Raw genomic sequence first — 27608 nt, 5'->3', positions numbered from 1 at the left:
TGGTCCATCCACATCCTTTACTAAAATAATATAATGACTGTCATCATCTTGGGTAACTTCATTAAAAATGTATAAGGCTTTTTAAAAGTGAAATCCTGAGATATTTCTGAAAACAGCCTGGAGGAAAAACTAACTAGGTCTTTGAATTGTCCCCAGAACACCTCGGTGCGCCTGCTCACTCTAATCTCTCTTCGTCCTGCATTTTACTTGAAAAAAATCAGCAACATCACCATGAAATCTTTTTACTGTGCGCCAAAGACCTCACAATCTGCGCCCAGCTGTTGAAATGCTCAAGATACAAGCAAAAAGTCAGTGATATTTTAGAACAATGTTAACAGATTTTGACCAATGTTCTCTAACAGATGGTGTGTAGCATGAAACATGCCTGAGATTATGAATTCCATGTGTAGCAGATTGTACCATCCAATCCATGTGCCTGGGACCTCATTTTACGAGCACATTTACTAATGCTACAACATTGTACACTGCACTACACCGACTCTACATATATGATTCTGTAAATACATTAAATAAATATGCAATAATGAAGAAATGAAAAGTAAACAATGGTTGCTGCAGCTGACAGACTGACATCATGGCTAACTTTCCATTAAAGGAGTTGCTCCGCTGTCTTTGATTCTGATGTTTTTGTGTGTCTTTATGATTTACATTTATGTCATTTCATGCTATTATAAATAACACCTGTGTAACTAACTTCATTTTTGCTCAGAAGGCAAGTTAGCTGTTGAAATGTTGAAAATACGTTTGTGAAGAATGACCTGATCTGTGTAATATCTTTAACTACTGGTCAGTTCAAACGTTTGACAGCACATCTACGCTCATAATTGTTGCCTTTATTTGATACCTGACAATAGAGATAGTCAGGAAACATGGGGAGAGAGAGGAGACATACAACAGTCAAAATAAAATTGAGGACTTTTATGAAGATTATTACCGTAAAGTTCCTGAGGCTATTTCTTAATTTTGAGATCCAAATATCAAAATATAATTTTGACACATTCTATTATTTCAGTTTTGGGTTTACTTATTAAAATTACCACTGAGTCTGGATAAGTGGGTGATTTTGGATTCACTCATGCTTACAAATGTCGTTAACTTGTCCCTCTTCAAAAGTCATTTACAAAGAAAACACAAAGAGACTAAATGTGAGTACCAGGTGGGCCAGAATTTCTGCACTGGAGCACCTTAGAAGGTTAATCCAGCCATGCTGACATTACACATTACTTGAACTATTACTTACCTTATGTTTTATAATGTTCCTTCATGGTTTGGAAGAGAGAGAGAGAGAGAGAGAGAGAGAGCGAGAGAGAGAGAGAACACAAGCAAACGTACACACTTTAGTGACACATTTGTCACCTCAGAGTGAAATGTTTAATAGTCAATTACACCACGTGAGTCGTGTGTGCGCGTGGGTGTAGGCTATATATTTGCATGGTTTCCCACTCAGGAGGATGAACCAAACACCTGGACTAGCCTACTGTGGAAGAGTTGTTGAAAGTCTTTCTTGAAGAGCATCAGTTAAAGCGTCTCCTCCCGGTGCCGTGAGTCTCGGAGCTTTGTTCAGGATCATGGAGGAACTGGCCCGCGAGAGCATCAACCTGCTGGCCCGGTCTGCGTCTCACGCGGACCCGCCGCGGCTCGGCTCGCTCGGCGCGGTGTTCATCATGCTGAAGTCTGCGCTCGGAGCCGGACTGCTCAACTTCCCCTGGGCTTTCCAGAAGGCGGGGGGAGTGACAAGTGCCGTCAGTGTGGAGCTGGTGAGGACCAAACATCTAACTGACCCACTGCATGTTGTTAAGTGTTTCATACAGCCTTGATATCAAAGGCCTGCATGAATAGGCCTATATACGTTCATGGGATTATTAGAAACGTTTAACAGCAAATACCTCCATTGTATTGACCTGTTTCTTTATATATCTTGCTCGTCAAAAGCTTTTGGGGTCTTAGTTTGGCTGTTAGCCTGCAGACTGTGTATATAGGGTACATCCCAAGTCTCTTAATTGCATCCTCGTTTCCCTTACTTGCGTCTTTTCCTTGCGTCTTAGCAAGGAAATCACATGCGAGGAGAGAGGAAACGAGGGATTGACAAATAAGAGACTTGGGATGTGCCCATAGAGACTCACCACCCCTCAGTCTCTCCCTGGTGTGAAAGAGGCACATCTTTTCACAGGTGAGCTCTAATGAAGCTTTCCAGTTTAGGTGAGGACCTGAACTTTCATTGCACTGCAGCAAAAAATGTGTGTGTGTGTGTGTGTGTGTGTGTCATGGATTGATTTGCATTCTGACTTTCCAAGAACAGGCCCAAGAGGTCTGGGGCTCCTAGAAGGAGCCTCTGATGGCTCTTGATCTCAATTTGAGTCCTTTTCCTGTTTATGTTCCTATAATCTACAAACAGTTTACTTTCAAAGTAAAACAAGTAAGGGACGAATAGGCAGAATGATCTTTATGGGGCCCGTTGTTTTAAGGATGTGTTCATGGTGTGTGTCCTGCAGGTTTCGCTGGTCTTCCTCATCAGCGGTTTGGTCATCCTGGGCTATGCCTCATCAGTCAGCAGACAGAAGACGTATCAGGACGTGGTGAGAGAGGTGTGTGGAGGAGCTGTGGGTCAACTCTGTGAAGTCTGTTTCTGCTTCAACCTCTTCATGATATGTGTCGCCTTCCTGGTGGTGGTTCAGGACCAGCTGGAGAAATGTAAGGGCTGAATGACGTTATATTATTTTCACGATGTAGGTTCTCTCGTTACTTACAATGGACCACTTGGTCAATGGCTGTAGCCTACAGGCTCCTACCTTAATTTTATTTTCACCTCTCTGTAAAGAAAGTATCCATAAACCACAATGTCCCGGGTTTGAATCACCTTCATTGCATCTCTCACTCCCTCGTAACATCTTTCTGCTTTGACTCTGTTAGCTACAGCAGCTCAGTGTCGAAGGTGGAAAAGAATTCATTGAACTGATGTTCTTAATTATTTTTAATTGGGGAATATATCCATCCATGTTATGCAGCTCATCCGTGTCCGTTCACATTAAAGCGATTAATTATATCCTTCGTAACTATTGTATTAGATGTTCATGATAATGAATAATTCTGGGCCATATTGTCCTGACTGGTTTTACACCATACTTTCAGGTATGACCGTTAATCAGGTATTAAATTGCATTCTGTGTGGTATTAAACATGACTAATGAACCCTGCAAAAATCCTGATCTAGGAGGCCAGGAAACATGGGACAAGGGTTTATTTAAAGGTTTGCAGATTAAATTGACAAGACTTCATCTTATCCAAACATTATTTCTCCAACCAGTTCATCACAAACTTAATGTCCTGTTCTGTATAACACTGTCAAAGACTTCTCCTATCTCTTAGAGCCCATGTCACTCAACTTTTGTCCACACTAAACAGCCTTTATGGCGCGATCACCTGTTTAATAATAAATCAGAATCAGAAATACTTTTGTGCATTACAGTTGCTCTCGTATATAAGCATAACGAAATATGAGAAAAAATAGAAATATAAGACTACATAAAATGTAAATATAGGACTATGTAAAATAAAATCTAAATGATGTACATATTGCTACAATATATAACAGAGTATATGCAGAGAATACAACTGCAAAACACAAACAAGGAATGGGAAATACAAGACATATTTGCAAATGTCTGCATCAAACACACAACAACATGCAACCACAGTGTAAATAAGGGATTAAAAGATGCTGAGAAGTTAAAGATATTTGTGCTTGTATTGTAGCACAATGTTTTAATCATCGTTATCATTTTATTAGGAGTTTGTGATCAATTTAGCAGCCATTTCCATGTCAAAAAATTAATCTCTGACCACAAATCATCCCCACTTTAATTTTCATTCTAGCTATTATTAGAGTAAAACATGTGACTGGGAGCAATAATGTTACCCCTTTTTTCATTTTTCCCTTTGTTGTTTTGTCCATCTCAAACGCTTCAAATCTCTTTAATGTTTTTGCTCTGTTCCAATTCTAAACGGAGCACTTGATTGGATTTACAAACACACCACCTCCAAAAAATCCGTCAATGATCAGAGATTCTGCAGAGAGCACAGTGCAAATAGAGCATTTAACTGTAGTGAGATTTAAACACATATGCATGAATTGTTTTCATTATTCTCTATGTTCATCCCCAATGTTAATGCGTTCCTGTTGCAGCCATTTAAACAACATAAATCAGACTTTTAAGCAGGAGATAAAAAATAAATTAATCTGTAAAATGATTCTGTGCGCATGCAGACTCTACTATATTGCTACTATTCTTATGTCTGCATGTAGCAGCATAGATAGACTCTAATTTTGACTCTGACTTCTACCAGTGAGTCTTTCTTTGTATGAGTCGGTGACTGGGTCCAGTGAGGGAGAGATGCCGTATCACTGGTACTCCGACCAACGGTTTGCCCTCTTCATCATGTGCCTCTTCATCATCTTACCCCTGTCCATCCCAAAAGAAATTGGCATCCAGAAATACACGAGGTATCTGTGGTCACAATGACATCCAGTCGAGTGTTTATCTTTATGTGATTTAATCAGAACCAGAAACGATTTATTGCCAAGTACTTATGCATATACAAGGAATTTGGCTTGGTGATTGGTGCATGACAATAAACCCAGTGCAATAGTACAAGACATTATTTAAAAACAAAAATATGAAAATGTACTGTAATAGAATATGATAAACAGACAAAAAATACAAGAGTATGTTAAGATAAGTCTGTTATTAAAGTGTATATTTAACGGTTTTCTCCTTATGTCAGTGTGTTGGGAACGCTGGCTGCTACGTATCTGTGTGTGGCAGTGATTGTCAAATATTACATGATGGAGAGCCACACTGTTATAATAACTCCAGAGCACAGCCAAGGGTCAGTAACACTGTTTTTAATGGATGCATTTCTGTTTGTGTGTTCATCATTGGCTTCTCATTTTATATAGCTGTTGAATTGTGTGCATGAGTTAATGTGTGTGTGCTTGTTTTTTCAGTCTGAGTTCATGGGCTTCAATGTTCAGTGTCGTGCCGACCATCTGCTTTGGCTTCCAGGTAGGATCAACTTCAGGCTTTTGAGTCTGAAAGTAGTCAGTTAGACGTTTGGTATTCAAGTGGTTTAATATGGATTTGATATTGTCCAAATAAGAAAGCGCAAAGAAATGTAGGAGCACAAACCAACCAACAATAACAGATGAGCGTGTGGAGCATGAGCAAATTATTTTAATTTCATGTAGTGCTTTTGTCCGAATGCCGTATCATCGGAGGTCTTTGGGCTCTTCCCAGTATTCCTGTCATAATATAACTGTCAGTTTCTGATTGTAAAATATCTGAGCAATGAATGCTAATGCCTAATGGAGAAATGGATGCAAGACACATTTCTTTGCATTCTACCTTTTAGCTAATATTTTGGGTTGCTATTATTGCTATTTGATTTGTGGTACTTTTACTTGTGGCCTTGCATACCTTTCAAAATGTGCTTATTATCTTTTTTCTGCTTTTCATTTTCATGCTAGATAACAGTCAAATGATTAACAATGAATTAAGTACGACCATATTAAACATTTGCCCAACTCCTGTTTACACACACAAACAATTATTGTAGCATGTATAGCCATAGTAATACAAATATTCATATTTTGGGAACAGTAGTAGCAGATAATAAATGTATCCCATATAATATAATATATCCATGTATGGAGGTATGCTAAGTAAGTTATTCATACTACTAGTACTAAAACTACCAGAAAGCAGCATGACTCTGGATAACTTGATAGAAAAAAGTCCCTTAAACTGACTTTAGTGTCACTTTGAGTGTCTGTGTGTGTTTGCAGTGCCATGAAGCCTGTATTACGATCTACAGCAGCATGGAGAACCAGAACCTCTTCCACTGGGTGGTCATCTCTGTGGTCTCCATGATTTTCTGTTTACTCATCTACACTCTAACCGGTGAGTTCAAACTCTAAAGCGTCGACCTCTGTGCATTATGTGCTCACCTGAAAGCTGCGAATCACATTCGCTCCCTCGCTCATCTCCAGGTGTGTACGGCTTCATGACGTTTGGACGAGCGGTTGCCTCTGATATTTTGATGTCATATCCAGGAAATGATGTGGTCATGATCATCTCCAGACTACTTTTTGGAATATCAATCGTCACCATCTATCCTATTATTCTTCTTCTGGGGAGGTGAGCGACACCGGAGTTCATTTGTTTTGTGTGTGTGTGTTTTAACAACTAACATGTTTCTTTCTGTGTGTCTGTGTGTGTGTGTGTGTGTGTGTGTGTGTGTGTGTGTGTGTGTGTGTGTGTGTGTGACAGATCTGTCATCCTGAACCTGATGCTGCGTATTCAAAGAAATCATCGGGGAATCGTCACTCATTCGTTTGAGAGTCGCTGCAGAGTAGTTCTCACTGTGATCTGGATCACCATCACTCTTCTCATCGCCATGTTCGTCCCCGACATGGGGGAGGTCATCAGTGTCATCGGCGGAATCAGCGCCTTCTTCATCTTTGTTTTTCCTGGTATGTAAACAACCGTAACATACGTATATGTGTATTTATCTCTGTTTGTAATGACATGATGTGTAATGCATGGCTTTACATTTATATATGTTTTATCTTATTATTAGTTTCCTGTAAATCACTTTGAGTTGGACTCATCTGTATGGAAGGTGCTATGCAAGTAAAGTTTGGTTTGTGTGTTACAGGTCTTTGCTTATTGTTCACAATGCAAACTGAATCTGTCACTCCAAGAGTCAGGTGAGTGAGGACCTATAGACTCATATGTGCATGAGTTTATTCTGATAATTCTTTTATTTGAAGGTCCATCACTTTCAGAATTATTTCCTATTAATTTCCAAATAAAATCCTGGAAAGAACAATGTAATTGGTACAAATTACAGGGTAAATAAATAGTGTTTAACTGATACACTTCCAATTAATTAATTCCATCTGCTATCGTAACCTAAAGAGTCTTTTAGTCACTTCACAGCCGACTTAGCTCAAAATGCTAGAATGTAAATTAGTTTACAGGCAAACACACAATTCAAAATATATGGAAAATACATTTTCAGATAATGAATGAATAATGAATGTATATTTTCTTGAGATTTTCTTGCAAGGAAATTCCTATTTTTCTCTATAATAAGTACCAAATTACATTTCTAGGACATTATTTGGAAATTACAAATTTGAATTTTAGCAAGTTAAACCAGAAAGAAGTTAAACGAGAGGGGTTTCATGGAAAAAAAGTTGCTGGTCATAGAAACAGGGCAGTGAGGTCACATGCTGCAGAGTAACAATTGCAAAAGTGATGCAAGTTACCAGTCGGCAACAATCTGCTCAGTCATCACCATTCAAGTTCACAAAGTCCTTTTAGAGTTTGGACTGTGTTGTCTCCCAGGAAAGAAAGACAACGTATAAAAAAAGTGTCTCTTATACTGTAGAATAGAAATGGCTTGAAGGTCGGGAAGGCCTCTATGGGTATCGATATCCATTAGATCCATTTTAACATGAAAAAATAAGTGTATTAATGACTCTTACTGTCAGGAACAAGATTCAAACTGTTGCCTAATAACTTCTTTCTGTTGATGTCCTTGTTCTTCTTTGCAGGGTTATTTTATCGATTTGGGGAGTCATAACCATTGTAGTTGGAGTCTTCATCTTTGGACAGAGCACCACCATCGCTGTCATGGAGCTTTGCAACAAATTCTGATTTTCGCACCATTTTCACCACTACACTATCTGCAGCAGCTGCTTCACTGTGATTTCACAGTGTTTTTTGTACAACTGAAAGTTGCATTTGTAAAGGTGGTTTTCAGTTGTTTATATGATACTTATCAAGGTCCTCCATGACCTGGATATAAAATGTATCTACTCTATAAGAATATTTCTCTGTGTGTGATAAATATTGGATTTAAATTGACAATAATATAATGTCAAAGAGAAAAATGCAATGTTATGTATTTCATTGTTAGGTATGTGTAGAAAAATATTATGTAATATTATATATGTGTAGAGTATTTGTTTTATTATTTCATCTAGTGTACCAATAATATACTTTTATTATATTAGATGACAGTGGCGGCTGGTCAATAGAGGGTGCTAGGGCACCGCCCCCCCTTGAGCTACAAATAATAAAAAAAATTAAAAAATAAACTACACAAATTGTCAATATTTGTGTTTTTGAAATATGGAATCACCCAGTAATATGTGTAAAATATGATATCTGCGGTAAATATATACTTTTCCTGCATGTCCTCTCCGCCTGTGCACGTCTCAGCTGGCTGGGGCGCTGGAGAAACTGCCCCAAAGAGGCAGGTCTATGAAGCAGTTTAGCCAATGATGCTTGAATGCCGATTAAATATATAAATGTGAGACATACAATTTAGCCAATCAGCGTCCTCAAATAGATTCAGCCAATTCTGCGATTTTAAAATAATTATTTTACTGAATTTGTTCTTTGGGTTGTTAGTGTTGTTCAGAATTCATAGTTAAAAGGAAAAGTAGAGAAAGCACAAGAGACTCAGATAAATAACCTGTGAGGAACTATTAAAAGTTTCTATTAATTTACCGTTCTCAATAAATGTGCGAAGGAATCCTGTGATTCGACATGTTTCCTCCGAAGAGACATCCCTGTCTTCATCCTCATCCTCTGTTGGCCACTTTATCTTCTCCAAGACCATCTGACAGAATCATTTTATACGATCAGTTAACACTCGTTTCCAAACAAACAAGAGAAAATAGAAAATGAGAAATGTTCAATTCTAATAATCCAAATTGTAATTCGATCAGGGCATAGTTGTTATTTTAAAGAACCATACTGGAGGTTTTTGCATGGTAACGTTTTTTTAATTGGTTTCCTTCCTTTTAGGCAGCAATTAGTGTCAGTTCTTTTCTATGAAACTCAACTTGCAAGGACTTCAGGACACCCATGTTTGAGCAGTACTTGTTCATGCAGTGATGTGATGTAGCTTTAACTTGAAAAAAGAGGAGAAAAAAGTGATCAAATGCTGACTGTGATCATTTCCATGCAACACGTTTGCAGGTTAATGTTTATTGTTATGAAGTGAAACCAATGGCTGCCAGAGGGTATTTCTGAGAAAGTAATTTGTGTGAGTTCAGAGGAGTGTTTCTGACTTAGCATCATGGAGTCACTTACCTGTGGTGTACGATGTACATCAGATGCTCTTGTAAAGAGGGGAATTGTGTCTTTCCTCTCAGTTAGCAAAGGCCAGATCGGTGTCTCTTTTAACCCCCTTCGTAACTGTTTCATTTGTCTTGAGGTTCTTCCAAGGACCTGCAAAACATTTGCATCACAATAGAAAAGCAAAGCAGCCTTACTAATCTTTAACTAATAGTCTAATTAGCATTACTTAAGAAAAAATGTTGTCCTACATCAGAACTGAAACTCTGATTAGTCGGTCTGGTTTGATCTGTTAAGTACAGATCAGAATACTCACAGCATGGAGGAGCACTTTGTCCAGCAGTCATCTCCTGTTGTCAGACGTGACTGCAGGCAGATCCCAGGACAGTGCCAACTCATAGTTGGAATGCTGTTAAGCATTCCAACTATTGTTATCCTGTTCTTTATTCTTCCTTATATTATTGTTGGAATGCTTTTAAGCATTTTTGCTACTTATCTCCTTCAACATTTTTTAAGCTACAGAAACCATTCAACTATCAAAATGTTCAGCTCTTTCAGCAGAGGGGTGCTATGACTTTTCATATTTCTAATCTTTAGCCCCCCCACACACACACCATTTTAAAATAAAAGCCCCACAGAATTAATTCGAACTGAAATGCTTGTGATGAAGCCTGTCATTTAATAACCTGTCTGTGTTTATCTAGCATTATGATTCTGTCCCCCCCCCCCCCCCCCATTTCAAAATAAAAGCCCCAGAGAGTGAATTTAAACTGAAATGCTTGTGATGAAACCTGTCATTTAATAACCTCTGTTTATGTGTGTCAAACATTATGATTCTGTCTCCTCTCCCCCTCTCTCCCCCACCCAGTACCACCCTTTCAAAATAAAAGCCTTATGGATTAACTGTATTTAAACATTAAGCTTAAAATTAGGCTTTTTTTGTCTGACTGCTACTACTGCTACTACTTCTACTACTACTACTGTTATATTAAATACCACGACCACTACTATAGCTATTACTACGATTACTGATACTACTACTTCTACTACTTCTAATTATTAATACTTCTACTACTAATAATACTTCTACTACAACAAATATCACTACTGCTGACATTTTTTAAATCACAGAAACCGTTCAACTATCAAAATGTTCAGCTCTTTAAGGAGAGGGTTGATATGACTTATCATATTTGTAATCTTTAAACTTTTTGAATTATTAAGCTTTTTGCAATTTAAAAAAAAAAATTGGATTTCTATTTTCAGCAATGTTTCAGCAGTTCATTTCAGCTTTCAGCATTCCAACGCATTTTCAGCAGGAAATGCATTTTCTAGTCGATTATGTTTTTTTTTCTTCAGATGACAAATCTGCTGTACCCTCCAGCTAATAATGACAATTAGAATAGATTAGAATTCCTGATTTCTCAAGACTTGCATATTATTCAGATTTGATACAACAAACAGGGAAAGGACAACTTGTCAATAACTATCAATCGCGTGGTTGACAACACCCACTGGTCTCAAACCACATCCCAAATAATGTCATTTTGTATCCCTTTTAAACAGCATGTTGGGGACCTGTTAAAACTGTGTTTGCTCTAAAAACATTTTACATGATGACATCCGTCACTATAATTACATGTGTTAAAAAAAATGTACTTAGGTTTATGGTTTTAATATTGCTTCAGCACCCCCTGCTGGTTTCAATTAGTAAATTATGTGATTGTGGTATTATAAATATCTGAGAAACATTTCTGACATCAGGTATTACTTTTATTGTCCTTGCCCCGAATTTTTATCTTTAAAATCTTACTGGAAAAATGTATTGTACCACTTTGATTGTCTCACGGATGTCAAGGTCAGCACAGTCCTTAATATCTATTATGGCTTCTTCTGGGGATCCACCAAAGAGCACATCAGGATAGCTGGGCTGAGTCCTCCAAGGCCCATTATGGAGGAATGAATCACTTGTAGCATGACCGACCTGTGTTTGTGGATATTTCAAATGTCTCACATGGTAACCCTCATTGGGACATGGTATGATGATCAGTTGGCGACTTCGTGTTGTTCCAGAGATTTTGAGCAACTCAAATCCTCCCCCTTGTCTGAGTTTTGGATATGCCTCTAAAATAAATTCTCTTAAGTCATTTGGATCTGTACGACTACCTGAAAATAGAAGATAATAATACAAACAACCGATCTAACTTGAAATATAATAACGTTTAATGTTTTTGAAAGGTAACTTAATTCAAGAAAAATACGTCTGTATGTCAGACGTTTTTCCCCTAGTCCTGCAGCAGCAACTCTATCTCTGGCATATCGGTTTGACCTCAACACAACCAAACCGATTTGGCCCCAAGCTGCGCGTTCTCGTCAGGAGAAGTCTCTACAGGCGAGCGCGAGCGCCAGCGCAAGCACTACTCCTCCAAGACCCGTATGAGAGGAAAAGTTTGGCGGAGATTCTGCAGGCCAAAGAGCTGATCCCACATCAGCCTGACCTCACAATCAGACAGCAGATTAGCGGGAAAGGGAAGCAGAACATGAAGCTTCTCTAGTAGCTGAACATCAGACAGGTTTGGCCAATAACTTATTTAGCTTTTTAAAACAACGGGGACAGATCCAGCACGGACAGTTAGGGAGTTAGGGATGAGGAGGTAAGGAATCATTAGAACACCAGGGCACACATGGAGAACTCTGTCAAGCTACATATTAGGCAAAGTGAACATTTTTTCTTGTACATAGTTTCATGACAACTTGGAGGCATCAACATTTAATTGAGATGGTAAATTAACAGTGAAAACTCATCATAGCTTATATATATATATCTATCTATGTATGTTTGTGTTTTATATTATACAGAATATATTATATAGAATATTATTATATGATATATATTATACTGTGTATATATATATATATATATATATATATATATATATTATACTGAATTGCTTGTGAGGGTGACTAAAATAAGATGTCCTGACGTGTTTATCAAAGTGTTATTTACTGCTTTTTTTCGTGTTGGAATAAATGTTAAATATTTAACTGCAAACTAGTAATGCGTATTTGATACCTTAATTGTTTTGCATTAAATCATACTGGGAAGTTTGCTGAAATTGATTGGATGGCCCTACCTAGAAAATGTTCCACCAGCCGCCACTGTTAAATGAGCATTCACAACGTGTTGCCTCTTTGAGTCTTCATTGTGCTTGCAAACGCCTGACAGGGGGCAGCATTGTACTACAGAAGAATTATTTATTTATCTGCATAGCCATTCATTCATTCATATATGTATGCAATTGCCTGTTGGAGACACAGATAAAAGAAAATAATAGTTCTTATTATTGTTATCATAGTGCAAGGGATCATTTTGACGATAGAGTGCCACAGTTTTATCAAGCAAGGCATTGCTCCTTTCCTATGTACATAGATGGATGGTGTGCCCTTGAAATGCTTGTTTAAATGTACCAGATTATAACATGCATCAATAGTATAAAGATTTTTTTTTAGTTTCAAGAACATGATTGCTATCCTTCCTCTGCATTTGTCTCGTCCCTTTCTCTCCTCTGACCTCCACATGGCCTGAATTATACGAGTGATTTACATTTGAAGCTTTCGTTGAGCACAGATTGATGGCTGAGGTATGCTGAATATCACTGTTTATTGTTTATTGGCTTCCAGCTTAAAGGAGTTATGGCACGCACTCTGTGAGCGTGCACATGCTCACACATGTGTGTTTGTGTATGAGTGATTAATGATTTACAGTAAATCTAGAAAATGGGCGCTGTATATCTGTACCTGGAGGGGTGTGGTGAAAGCAACATATCAGCCATGCTAACTTCACATAGGGGCCTACTTATCTATCTGAACACACACACAAAATAAGAACTACAGTCTAGAAACACACAGCAGCTACTGATAAATGCTTCAGCTTGTTGTATATATGCGTGTCATCCTGTGCAGCATTAATGTCCTAAGGGAAAAAAACCCAAACTGTGATACTTGTGTTTAGCTCATGGGATTATATTTCAACCTGCTGGCCAAATGACTAAATCCACTAAATGCAGGGAAAAGAAAATCCTTGAAAATCACACAAACTCCTTCTTGAATCCTACAGCTGCGCTCTCTGTCAAAGGCAACTCAGCAGTCCTGGGAAATACAACTAACAGACATGGGGATACCAAGAGCTTAGCACTCAAGTTCTGTTTAACTCGTTTCATAATTTTATGCCTCCAAAAATTAAAGAATGGTCTACCTAGCTAAGGTATGACTTCACAACAGCTATTGCTTTGTGTCATACCAAAAAAATAAAAATCTAAAATAGGTGTCTGCCATGCTAGTGACTGTGAGGCTGAATTTACAGTGATGACTTGAGCTAGCATTAGCATGCTAACACACGCACAATGATAATGCTAACATGGTGATGTTTAGCAGGTATGTTTACTAAACAAAGTCTAGCGTGTTAGCATGCTAACTTTTGCAAGTTCTTACACATTTTGTGTTGTATCTACATGGTTGAATGCACTTATTGTAAGTCGTTGTGGATAAAAGCGTCAGTTACAAATGTAATGTGATTTTCTATTAGCACAAAAAAAGTACAATTGAGGCTGATGGGAATACAGGTTGAAGAATAACAGAAAACAAATTGAAACATTGACCTGATGGTGACTCTAAAGGAAAGGTCAGTAAGTTATTACATTTCAGCCTGAAGGGAACATGAATGTCTGTCTGCGCAGAATTTCAACCTCTAATAATTGTTGAGATATTTCAGTCTGGACCAAAGAGGTGGACCAACCGACCAGCCATATCCACCAGCTTGGCTGAAAATCATCCATTATTCTCTGCATTACATTATCTTTTCATTTTCCTCTGCCTGTGAAAAATAATTTCCAGTCCTCATTATTATGTTGTCCCCTGTAGCTACTTTGTTTTTGAAAGATTACTTGTAATGCGTGGCGTAAAGGCTTCTCAAAGTCCTAATTAATGAAATGGCAATTTGTAGCAACGTCCCTTTTAAATGTTAATTGTTTCTGATAAGAGCGTCAGCAAGAGTCCTGAATGATTCTTTGACTGTGTGTGTATGCGCGTGTGTGTGTGTGTGTAGTCTCTCACAGTCACTGTCACACCGATTGTAATCTGGATGCCTTTTGTGTTCAGAATGAAAAAAAGCTATTAAGCTCCTGTTTAATTTGCAGATAGCCTGCAGTTTTATGACCAAATGAAAAGAGGGATGTTACTGTATCACTGTGTGTGTGTGTGTGTCTAATGGTGTATTGTATGCATGACATGGTTGTGTGCATATATTATGACCTTGTTTTTTTTCAAGGTTATGACCAACATGCTGAGACCATTGTGATGGAGATAACATGCGTCCATCACTTTGCTGCTCAGGCCTTTATTGAAGTGATGACAGCAAATCTTTGACCTCCGGGCTGAACTCTGCGAAATAATCGCTGCAGTGGCAATGAGCTCAGGTGAAGGAGAGGCCTCCGTCACCTTGTGTGAGTGCAGCAGATCAGGATAACACTAAATTCTGTTTGTAATAGAAGCGCACTCATGTCTTGAAATGTTTTAACAGTGTTTCTCCTCTGCTAAATAGCTTTTTTAATTGTGTGCAAATAAGCCATAATGACTAAATGGCATATTTAATTGGGCGCTGAACAAGATAACTTCATAATCTACTTACAATCTACTTTAGATAAATTACAAATGTATTGAACAATCTCTGGTCATATTTAATTAGATTAGAAAAATTTGAAAATTAATATAACAGAAGTTTAGTTAAGCTGAAATTGGAATGTGCATATTTCTGTGACATGGAAATAAAAATAACTAAATAAATAAAGATCCTTTCAATTTCACACCCTCTGATAGATGTGTTTCTTTTTTTAAATCTCTCTCAAACCAAAGAGAGAGAGAGAGAGAGACAAACAAACAAACTGAGACTGCACTGATGCCACTTGAAATCGGATATAAGAAGAGGATTTGCAGGTTTACAAAGCCCCAGAAACTTGCATTACATTTGCTTTGGAAGTTAGATATGATGTATATGTACAGAAAAAATATGATTCAGAATTAATCACATCATTGCGTTTACACACGTGCACGAAAAACAACGAAGAATAGAAAACAGCAGTTAAGACTGCATGATAAATGTATTCTTCCTGTCATGTGCAGTTGGGCTTCCCTGATATCAGACAGAATTGTCAACTCAAACTTGGTGGCGTGGGCGTATTCAAAGGTCTGGACTCAGGCAACAATTGTGCTTCATTCGCCCACTTTCCTTGATCTCTCCATCCAATTACAGTGAAGTGATGACTGCAGCATTCACATTTTTGGGCAAAAAAAAAGCTTCCTGACAAAAAAAACATGAAATATGGACCACAGTGACTTTTGTCCTCTTTAATGTAATCACAACATATATATTTATTTAGTTGTTAAAATTATGTTAAAATCTTAACTGTGTTTTCACATTTTTGCAATAACTAATGCAATAATCTATTAAAATGTTATGTATCTATAACACAGTGGATCTTTGAAAATAAATGCATGTGTCAGGTTGTAGCAGCTGAAGGAAAACAGGTGAACTAAATGGTTGATTAAGCACATTTCTGTTAGTAAATAACGATTCAATGTAATGTGTAATATAGCCAATGATTCCATAGAGAAGATACCAGTTAAAACTGAGACAGTCATGTCAGCATTGTCCCTAACGTCTGCTGATATCTATGAATAAAACCATTATCTTAAAATAAGGTGCTGGAAGTTTCAAAAAGCTCAAACTGATAGATATACACTTTAATGTGTTCTCCGCATAGATTTAAGTGTATGAATAAAAAGCTAAAAGCCTACAGCAACGCTATCAGCTCTCCAAGGCTGTATTTAGTCACAAGAATGCTTTGAGCTAAATGCTAACCTCACAATGACAATGCTAACATGCTGATGTAAAGCAGTTAGCATGCTGTTTTATATGTTAGCATGCTAACATTTGCTCATCGCCAGTAAACACAAAGTACAGTTCAGTCTGATGTGAATGTCATTAGTTATGCAGATATTTGGTCTTAAATCCAATTTTCAGACAAATTACATAAAAGGCCAGCTGATCAAAGTTTTTACAATTTATCCTCTGGGAACCATACATGTTTGTACAACATGCTATCCATCGAATAGTTCTTGACTACTCTTCAAAATTGTCACCCTCGTGGTTGCACTTGGGGATCACTGAAGTCAGTAGGATACATAAACTGGGAACCATGACTGTCCGTGCACAATTTCATGGATTATGGTTTGTGTGTGCGTGCGTGTTGAGTTATTCATCTTTGGTGGTGTTTGAGCTTTGGAAAGTTATCAACAGAGCGGAAACAACCAAATACAGGGAAACCCAGGTGTTTGGAAGTTGAGTCACAAAGTTCAGTCCATTCATAACAATCAAAAAATAGGCAGAAGAGGTTTCCAAATCTACAATATGCAAAATGCAACAGCATACCATCTAAAGTGAAGATACATGGCTGAGTTAGTTATTTTATCTATCTTACGGTTTTGCAGCTGGTTGTTCAGGAGGACACTCAAAGTGCAGCGTCATGGCCGAGTCACAGTTAGTTTGTTAGTTGAGACATGAGTGAACTGAATGCTGGAGGGAACTGGCTGGAAGTGGCTGCCCTTTAGGAATAATATACCACATTGAGTGTGGATGCTGTCGGCCTCCCTTCCCATTTGCAGAGCACATTTAATTCTTTTCATAGTCACACGCGACCTTTAAAACCTCCAATCTCTTTAATATCAATTGTGATATACAGTATACGCTGTTGCATTTGATTTGAATACTATAAATTTGGAGCTTTCTTTGTCCCTGAGGGCATATTTGTTTCTTCTTTTTTTTTTTACATGGCTCTGCGTACCTTTTCCAAACAAATATTAAGGTCAGCCCTCGTTGATAGAGCTGCAGAAATGTACTAAATAGATTCTTTAAATCCTGTTTTGCAGTTAGTACACAAACAAAAGTTTTGATTGTTCATTTAAAAAAGAAGCTATTTCTTTTTCCCTAAACCTCTTCAAATCCTTCCTCAACCTGCATTTGGATAGTACTGTAGGAGCATTAAGATATAAATAGAAGGATATCTTCAGAAAACACACATTAATATTACAAGAGGTGTCATTTTTTTATTAATAAATTGGCCGACAAAATGTTTAAACCCACCATTTTTTGAAATCCTAACTGCACATGGATATCCCAAAGGTCCATTATTTATGTATGAGACTCCGTCTGTGAGTGTCCTGTTTTTACTTAGCCACATATTTCTTATTAAAGTCTGAATTATTCTGAGCAGCATAGGTGATATATGTGAAGTATATTGGATGTGGAGGAAAGTGAATGCAGTGATACAAACAGTTTGTAAATTCAACATGGCATTAAACCAAGTTTCCATCAGCTCACACTGCAGAGAGGTCTAATAATTATATAACATGATGACACAGATCAGTTCACTGGGGATAATCTGTCTGGAAAGATGCACACACAAGCAAATCCAGTAGAATAGAGGATCATACAGTCAAAGACTCAAATCCTTCTGAATTCACTCACTATTCACTAATTCACTAAAATGAAAGTTAGAATAGTTCAACGCCAACCTTTATATTTAGTGATTCTCTTATTGTCATTTGTCAGAAAAATCCCAAATAGCCATATCATTAGAATAATGAAGCGATAAGTCATGTATGTGCTGAATCAGGATCAAGTCTACAGAGTAATAATCTGTGCTAATGAATCAACAAAAACAACTCAAAACAGTGGATAAACTATAAAGCACCAAAGGAAAATATTCTGGGGATGAATTAACATTCAGTGTAAGATTTCACGAGATAACTTAATTTGTTCATTGTTGCAGCTTTGTGCTACCTGATAGCCGAAGGATTTTGTTCTGACTGTAAACGATGGAAGAAATTAATTGCAATACAATATATATTAAAATGTCCAGTTCAAATTCTCACACCCTATTAGCTCTGTTATGTAATCTTCTTGCCATCTCTGCAAATAATGTTTTCCTTATATGTATTTCTGTATACAAGATAACATTTTATTTTCAAACTAATTCCTTCTTAACCAGCCAAACATCTTCATCCCTTTAAACATCCTAGCTGGCTGCCACAAGATCAGGTTTGACGTCTGCTATCTTCTCTGCAGTCAGGTCCTTCTAAAAAATATAGAGCTCAATTTTCTATAAAATAAAGGGATACCTTATGGAATTATTTTTGTCATCCCTACAGAGCATATCAAAACTGCATCCTCTATCTTGGAAATTGAAATATTGGTGAGTAACTAAGTATATTAATTCAAGTAATGCAATAAAGTACAATTTTGAGTACTTATACTTTATTTGATCATTTCCATCTTCTGCTACTTTATACTTCTACTCCACTACAATTCAAATGCAAATATTGTCCTGTATATAGTACCCCACTACATTATTTGATAACTTTATTTGCTTTGCAGATTGATATTAATGATACAAATTAGCATAAACAAATAAATTATGATTTAATATTATAAATTAAGACACACATGTATTGATCCCTCGGGGGAAAGTCACATGCTACCCAGCAGAAAATAAAGCAAATAAAATGAACTCCACCTTTAACAGAAAGTGATGAACACATTAATGTGTCAATAATTAAAACTAAATTATATTATGTATATTCTCCTGTAATTTCAATACGCCATTCTACATTTATTTTTTGTAAATTTTGACGCTAATATTTTTGCCTTCTTTCGTACTCTTCTGTTATTTTGATGCCATTTTTTTTTTTTTACCAAATAAAAAAAGTGACATATTCCTTTAAGAGAAGCCCCGCCTTCTCAACATTGCGCATGCGCAGTGTTGTCCTGAGTCACATGAAAGCGTGGTTCCGTTCCCTGACAGCAGCCACAGTCCGGTGAGTTTGTGTTCAGTTGTTTTCAGGCTCCTCGTGTCTCTCTTATCGACAGACTCAGGCCTCAGACGTTTACCTCGGAGAGACTTTAGGAAGCAAAGAGTCAGAAAAGGTCACTCATGGCCGACTTTAGGAGACACAACTCGGCCATGCGCATTGCGCCCGAAGGAAGCGACCCATTCAGCTTCAACTTCTGTGTCTTTTCACTGTCCCGACAACACAACACGTGCAGCCTAGTTTCCTCAGTGAATACCACACATCATTAACTTGGGTTCTGAGTTAGTGAGCAGCGAGAGTTTTGAATGTGGACATAGATTCAAGTTGTGCTGCTTAGGCAATATAAAGCAGTCCAGTTACTATTGTTGCTAGAATGTTTCATTTCAAGCATCCTATTGTTCGCAAGAGTTGATGTCTTATTGCGTCTTTTTTTATTATTATGTCGATAATGTTGTTATATTAGCTGATTAGACTATACGGATAAACTGCCATAAGTATTTGGCAAATTACCATAAATGGATTATTCACATTTCTGAATTTTTTTGGTACATAGTTTAACTCAATAATTTCACTCTAGCTGGTAAGCCTGCAACTAATGCTTAGCTAGTATTCATTCATTGGTAAGTATGTGTTTTTACTTTAAGCTTGTCTTCAGCTTAAGGTTCTCTACACAGTCACATCTGAGATGATAAATTCAGATCTAATTAAGACCTACTTAATTATCACTCAGCTCAACTTATATCAAGTCTCGTTATCACCTTCCTTAATCTCTTTTATGCTTAAACTGTCACAGCAGGCTGTTTTTATTGCTAGTTTATGTAAACGGCAGCTAAAGAAACACAGCAGGAAGCAGACGACTTTAATACACACAAGTGGTGCTTAAACAATATGATTGATGAGGAATAATTGATGAATGTGCCACATATTACCATACATCACTGCCTCACTGCAGACTAATCACGAAGTGATCCGGAAGTGGCTCATGTTGTCCTCTAAATCATGTGCACATGAGCCGAGGATTAGCTCTGGGCTTAATTTGATTCTGATTGTAAATTATTTTTACGTAATGAATTAGAAATTGCTCAATATTTACATTAATTGTTATAAATAAAGGTTTCAGGACATCGTGATGGTTTCGTGATGGTTTAGCACCACATTCTGGTAAACAAAACACGACTAAACCGTCTCGTAGAGCCACGTATCTCCAAAATTTCGCCTCCATAACGGAAGGAATTAAGTGTCCCTCCAAGGGTTGAGAAAATTCTCCTACTTTTTAAGATATAAATAATTTAAAATCTCACTGGGTTGTCGAAAGGATAAACTGCAACCAAGCTGACTACGTGGCTTCCACAGTACAACAACAACACCTTTAATCTAACTTCCTTTATGTAGTATTCATGTGTTGAACCAATGTATTAGAGGAGACCGCGTGTTGTAGAAAACCTCTTGATATTGTGGGTGAAGCTCTGGCCTGGTGAGGTAATCACCAGTATTTACAATCTGCCCGGTTGCCTGAGGGCGCCACATCATAATGAGTCGACATAAGTAATTCAACACCACTCATGCATGTAGAGAAGAATGAAGGGTTGCAGAGCCGGGCCTCTGTAATGTATAATTCACTGTGAAATGTTCTGCTTGCTGTTCTGAAGATTGACTGCCTTTGCCATGTAAGCAAGTCACATAAACCCGGAACAGTCTGGTGGATTACACTAAAACACAAAAGTGGATAACGCAGGTTTTAATCATTTGGAACTCCTCTTGTCCTGCTTTTAACAGGTGTGGAGGATGAGCTCGGGCAGTGGGACCAGGAGGAAAGTCTGCAAGCTGCAGCATTTCAGCAACACGGTGGCGTTAGAGACTGAAACGCTGACTGAGATTCAAGGTATTTTTGGTAAAATCAGAACGTATGTGAAACCTTCAGATGAGGAGTGGTGCATCCCCGACCCAAACGCCGCTCTGAGCCACTCTGCGGAGGAGCACCACGGGCTGCAGGTCCTGAAGGCGTCGCTGAACGACGTCAAGAACCAGCTCAGTGACAAGAACGTCCAGGTCTGGCATCAGCACACCAACTCCACCAATCGGGCCGGCAAGGTGATCGCCGCCGTGCGTTCTGCGGCCAACGCGGAGATCTGCACTCAGGCCTGGTGCAAGTTCTCTGAGATCCTGGGAACCTTCGACCTTCTTCCAGAGGAGGCTCTTCAAAATGGAGAGCTGAACACGGTCCACCTGTGTGAAGCTCCAGGGGCTTTCATAACCTCCCTGAACCACTACCTCAAAACCAGCGAGTCCACGCGCTACTGTGACTGGAACTGGGCCGCCAACACTCTCAACCCGTACCACGAGGCAAACGGCGGCGGCGCGACGATCGCAGACGACCGGTTGATCGCTAACACGCTGCCCTGGTGGTTCTTTGGACCAGATAACACCGGCAACGTCATGACCCAGGACCATTTGCTGGAGCTGCAGAAGTTTTTGGCTAACATGCGCAGAGTTGACGTGGTGACGGCAGACGGTAGCGTTGACTGTCAGGAGAAGCCCGATGAGCAGGAGGCGCTGGTGGCGTCGCTGCTTTACTGCGAAGTCACGGCCGCACTGCTGCTCCTGAGCCCCGGCGGCTCCTTTGTGCTGAAGATGTTCACCCTGTATGAACACTCCTCCGTCTGCTTACTCTACCTGCTGACCTGCTGCTTCCGCTCCGTCAACGTCTTCAAACCCGCCACCAGCAAGTCGGGCAACTCTGAGGTTTACGTCGTGAGTCTGAACTATGACGGCAAGGAAGCCGTGAAGCCCCTGCTCGCCAAACTGATTCGCAACTACGGACCACATCTGGCCGACCGAGAGGCGCTTTTCCCAAACTCGCTTGTCCCGGAGTCGTTTCTGAAGCAGCATGAGGAAGTGTGCTCGTACTTCCACGCGCTGCAGGTGGAGACGATCACAGAGAACCTGCGACTGTTTGAAGGGATGAGCAGCGAGCAGAGGCAGCGTCTGGACTACATCAGGGACTGTACGGCTCAGGAATACCTTCAGCGCTTCCAGGTAGGATGTCTGTAGAGACCAGTCTGTCTGGAGGTTCACGCTTCACCTTTGAAACAGCAGTTAGAAATGATTTAACTAAAGGTACGATTGGTGGAGGTTCCAGAGCCTTCGATCATAATAACACCGTCTTTCAGCAGATGGAGTTTGCCCGTTTGTTATGGAATTATAGATGTTTGACTTTATTTTTTTTTACTTTTTAAAGGATTTTAGGGTCAATTTCAAGTCTTCAATTCAGTTGAATTTCAAGTCCTTCTACATGTATTTTCCCAATGAGAAATGTGGCCAGAACAACTGCAGAGCAGTGTAGTCTTCATGGGTTTTAAAATGTGTCCCTGACCCGAACAGACTTAACAACAACTAAACCCAGAACCAAAATATGAGACCTGAACAGACCAGAAGTTCAAAAGTAGCCATCCTTTGCAGGTACACCCGTTTGTGTTTAAACCCATGTAGAGCCTTCCATCTGTTCCCATGTTCAGCTCTGCAGAAGATGGAAAACCTAAGTGGTTCATTTTAGATATCAATTGCTTGGTTCATACAGTAACGGAGGTTTAATGTTTTAGCAACTGGACAGTGGGGTTCAAAGCAATACAAGCTTCCAAAAGTCTAAAATCAAACATGATCAAGTGTCTCTGTGTGTAGGTGAGGTTCCTTCCACGGAGTCGATGGGTCTCTCGTAACACGGTGAGTCCCGCCTGCCGCAGCGTCTCAGCGGGCCGACCTCTGGGACAGAAGAAGCAAACAGGCTCCTTCAATGAGCGGAGGGAATTGCAGACCCTGAGCTGGAGGGAGCGCATCGAGAGGGGTTGCCATGCCCCCTGGATACAGAGACACTGCGGCGAGGCCTTGGGGACGGGCTGCGCGCTGGAAGGACCCCTGTCCGGGTGTCATGTGGATTCGTGGTACGTTATTGCCGGAGATGCGCTGCCAGCTATCAGAAACTCTGCGTTCTGTGACGGAGGGTTGTTGAACCACTTGAACGAAGCCCTGATGGACACAGCAGTAGACTGGACTCGCGCTCCTCCCTGTGACTCTTGCCACGCGGTTTGCGCGGCCTCCGTCTTGTCCGACGTTGCAGGTCTTTGCGTCTTCACAGCTGACAGTGATGGGAACAGAAAGCAGAGACAGTGTTTGGTGTTTGGCAGCTGCTCCGTGTGGGATGCCTGTGAAGGCCAACTGGGGGATTTAGTCTTAACATTTTCTGCGGAGCCTTCAGCTCCTCCAAGAGGCTGCATCCCGCTGCACGACGGGGATCCGCTGTACCAGCAGCAGCTCTTGGGTTGTGTTGTGTTCTCCCTGCAGACACTGAACTCTGGGGATGCCCTGCTGCTGCCTGTGTTTTCTGCCTTTACCCGTGTCACCGCAGCTGTTGTGCTCTGCCTGCATGTGTGTTTTCGCTCCGTCACGTTCAGGTGTCCGCCCCCACCTGGCGTAGTCGGGACGGTGCTTGTGTGTGCTGGTTTCTGCCTCGAAGCTGCTGCACGACTGCTCCCTGTTCTTACTGACGTCCATCACCGCATAGGTCAGCTGTTAAGAGGAGAGGAGGACTCGGGTAGAAATCTGCCGTCTGGGCGTCACAGTCAGGTGTTGCAGTTTGTTCCCATGGAGGAGCTGCTCACAGGAGGACTGACTGAGTTCCTGCGGACCATGAACTCTGAAATCATCCAGCAGCAGCTGCATTCGCTCATGCAATCATAGTGCAGTTGAGTGAGCTAAGTTTCTGCAGGAGCCAGATGCAGCGAGCAAATAATCTGTCTCCAGTGAGCTAGTTATAAGCAGGCTTCACCTCTAGGGCACCGATAATCAAAGTTTGTATGTTATCTCAGTAAAAAACATTTCACACATATTTTTTTTGTGGTGAATTAACCATTGTATTGACATTGCTTTCCTCCCCATGTGCATATGTTCCACCAGAACAAGTTCCTATCTTTTGTAAGGGCATCGTCGCTGCATCCTGGGCTACTTGCCTCCCAAGATGATTGTGATTTGTGAAATACAAACAAGACAGAGGGTTTTTTTCCCCCTAAAGCAGAATGATAATGGGTGCAGACCTTTCTCCAGAGATGTCGAGCGAGACTAAGTGAGCTGTGACTCTGGGCTACATGCTATCGCCGTCGCAGTCCGTTTTATTCTCGTTGACTGTTTTTTTCCCAGCAGTTAGTCACTGAATAATTTTGTACACCGATATCAAAAGAGTACTGCACTCGTTTAGCATTGCACCGCTAGAACATTGTCAGGATCAAAATTGATGCTGCACAACCGGAGATCAGCTCTTTTGACTTCTTCCACGTTAAAACCACGTCAAGTGACGGCACTTGAGGAAACAAAAGGATTCCTACTGACTCTACTTTCAGATCACCATACTACCGAAATGTACAAACATGGAAAAGACAATTGGAATTGATACATTTTTGTTGTTGATCCATTTTGGCCGATTTAAGATTATCCCAGATTCATCGGTATCCGTTTGTATCATTTATTTTCTAAAGCCTTTTTTATTTTATTTTTTAGACTTAAGACTTATTTATTTATTTTTTACAAAAAAAGCTTCTGAAAGAAACTTGTCAGTGCTCTGTGATGGTGACTATACATAAGAAATCATATAATATATCCCTGATAAAATAAAATCGTACCTACCACACCAATGTGTCATTAACCTGTGATGTTAAATAAGGATGTTAAATCACTACACCAGTCTCAAAAGCATCCATGTCACTATTTATGTTCCAACAAATCTAAGTGTGCGACATACAAAGCTTTTGACAACCTGCAGGCGACGACATTGTCTGATGATACAAACTTGCAGTGCATGAAAATACAAATAGCTTTCAGCACTTGATCAGCAGAATTCATCTGTTACTGAATTCACCGAGGATTTTATGGGGGTTGAATAAACAATAGTCGGCACCAAACCTCCTGTCAGTCACAGATGTTTTGTGTTGAAATCCACAACACAAAGACCCGGGAGTTTTACTCTGAAGTGCCTGTTATGTTTTAAAACACATTATTTCATCCCAGGACGGTGGGGATCTCTTTTGTCTTGCAGTGTATAAAGTGACCCACTGTTAAACAATTAATTTCACTCTTTTGTGTCCAGTGAGAAAAACGTTCTATCCACATTTGAAAGGACAGCTTGCGTGCACAGAAGTGTTTTATACTGCATGAGCTACTGTTGAAGAAACATTTCTGTGTTCAGATGAGTTTTATTATTATTAACTGAGCATCACAGAGAAAAGTTCACGACAAAGCTGTAGAATAATCTCTGACCACTGATAGGTTCTGGCTATGATTACATTCAATGTTAAAGGTAATAACTAAACCAAATGTGTGGGAGCAGCTGCTCCTCTGAGGAAGGACAGGGGGCATTGAAACAGCCCCCAAGATACAGCATGTATTTTGTGTTGTCTGAAAGACACAACTCAGAAGTCTGTCAGAGATTTGGGTCTTCTGTTTGTTCCTTTGTTCATGTTCATTCAGGTTTAGTGTTCCCTGCTTTTATTTTGTAATTTTACTCTCCCCTTGTCCTGTCTGGTTTTACGTCCTTTTTCTTGCCTTTTGTGTGTTTTCCCGCCTTTGTTGATTGTCTCTCCCGCCCTGATTAGTTTCACCTGTCTCATCAGCCCTGCAGCGGCCAGACCTTCTGCTCACCTGTTCCCACTTCCCCATTAGCCAGTTACTACATACACCAGCCCAGTTCCTGTGCTCGGGGTCAGTTTGTCTTTCTTTCAGTTTGGAGTCCAGTTTGGAGTGTTTCTGCATCCTGTGTTGTCGGACTAAAGCCTGTACATTTTTAATTAAATCATTGCAGTTTCTGCTGCCTGATCTTTTTTTTTTCTGCCTTTGTGTCCGTCCTCTGATGCCTGCTCTCTAGAATGTGGCATAGATAGCTTCTCTCAACACAGATGTCACTGTTAAAGAAATGGCAGAAATACACAGACAATATAAACAAATACAGTGTATAAAACTAAGAGATATAAGAACACATTCCACACTAATAAGGCGCTTTTGAGTAAAAAACTGAGCACAAAAATCATTGTTTTTCTTTGACAGAAAAACAATGATATTAAGGATTCTCCAACAAGGTACACTTTGGCTATACTTGTATGCAATTAATAACGGTACTTCTTGGTTTTAAGGCAGGATGGCAACATAAAACTAACACAAACCTCACCCTAGTAGGTAAAAAGAGAAATGACTGGTTTATGTCCCCTGTGTTCAGTCCTGATGAAGATTTGTATTTTGGGTCAACCCTTAACAAACACCCGTATAACACCAAACTCACCAAATGGTTTTCATTTGTAAGTTCAATACCTCCAGAGTTTCCGAGGTATTGATTTTGTGGATTACAATTGAAAACGGGATCAGAGAAAATCAGAAAGTCATATTTCACAAATCCGTCACTCTTGTCCGACACCAACCGCCCACACAACTAAATAAATCAGCCAGATTAATACAAATTGATTATTTCCTCAAAACAGGAAGAGAAAGCAAATAGATATACAGGGAGTCTCTTTAATATGTCAGCGTTTGATGAAAAGGAAGTTATTTTGTGTGTGTGTGTGTGGTTGAGTCATGTGATTGGGTTGTATTGTGTACCAAGAATGTAATCTGTCCTATATTTTTCTGTGTTACCACTGCGTGCTGACTACAGTCCAATCTGTGTGGATGAAATAATCAGATGGTGAACTTGTGAACTGTGTCCCGAGCTCAGTACAAGTAGGTCAGTTTGTATCCTTTCACGTGGAAAGAAACCAAATATCAGAAACCCTATTAAAGCTGTTCACATGGCAAATATGGTGAAAAGAAAGCCAATGATGAATCAGATGCATATTGACAATAATCGACCTTCAGGTGAGCAGTGAATGACATGGCAACAACACACACATGTCAGTATAAATGTGACAAAAGAGCAGCATTTATGGCTGATATGAAACTGTCATGTTGACTCTGAATGGAGACTCGCCTCTTTGCTCTGCTGTCTACGGAGAAAAGACTTTGACAGATCAGGAGAAGTGAAACTCTCGTTATGTAACAAAAATAAGGCAGCGGGACAGAAAACCTGTGAGGAGGAGAGTTGTGTTCCTCAGAGGGAGTCAGCTCAGTCACTCAGTTGTCTCTCTGTGATCCCTTTTCAAGTGCTGTCTTACTTGTTAGTCTCGCTTTGTTACTGCAATCGTCAATCTGTGAGAAACAAAAAACTGTAGAAAAAGTATTAGCATTCCTCAAAACATCCTCAGCACAACCAAACAACTATTAAGCTCCCTGTTTTATTCATAGTTTTCTCGACCCTGTCAGGGTTAGAAGCCTAATAACTGGATTTGCAAGGTGTTTAACACAGCTTTGCAAGGCCTGATCTGTACTGACTATTAATTTCTTTATTGCTCCAGGACTTTAAAGGGTTAGAGGTTTAAGCTTTTTGTTTCAGGTCTCAAGCTAAATCAAGTTTCAGGCGGCCTAGTTTAAGTTTAGTTCCTC

General features: G+C 39.5%; 2 protein-coding genes across 2 annotated transcripts; both read left to right on the top strand.

The window, feature by feature from the left end:
- Positions 1-1589: 1589 nt before the first annotated feature.
- Positions 1590-7742, top strand: slc38a8b (solute carrier family 38 member 8b; the record flags this gene model as incomplete). The annotated part of the gene is made up of 10 exons (XM_079160024.1): positions 1590-1778; positions 2514-2712; positions 4366-4522; positions 4804-4908; positions 5027-5084; positions 5864-5978; positions 6068-6215; positions 6348-6550; positions 6736-6787; positions 7640-7742. The coding sequence occupies 10 exons, from the start codon at positions 1590-1592 to the stop codon at positions 7740-7742; spliced, it is 1329 nt and encodes a 442-aa protein (XP_079016150.1).
- Positions 7743-19038: 11296 nt separating this feature from the next.
- Positions 19039-25820, top strand: cmtr2 (cap methyltransferase 2; the record flags this gene model as incomplete). The annotated part of the gene is given in 4 exon segments (XM_079163983.1): positions 19039-19060; positions 19063-19103; positions 20874-22133; positions 22776-25820. Coding segments are annotated over 4 exon segments (2379 nt in total). The 3' UTR covers positions 23832-25820.
- Positions 25821-27608: the final 1788 nt, after the last annotated feature.

This window comes from Pholis gunnellus, assembly GCF_910591455.1.
Source record: "Pholis gunnellus genome assembly, chromosome: 1".
Lineage (NCBI taxonomy): Eukaryota > Metazoa > Chordata > Actinopteri > Perciformes > Pholidae > Pholis > Pholis gunnellus.
Note: the sequence above shows the minus strand (reverse complement) of the source record. Positions and strands in the feature narration are given on the sequence as shown.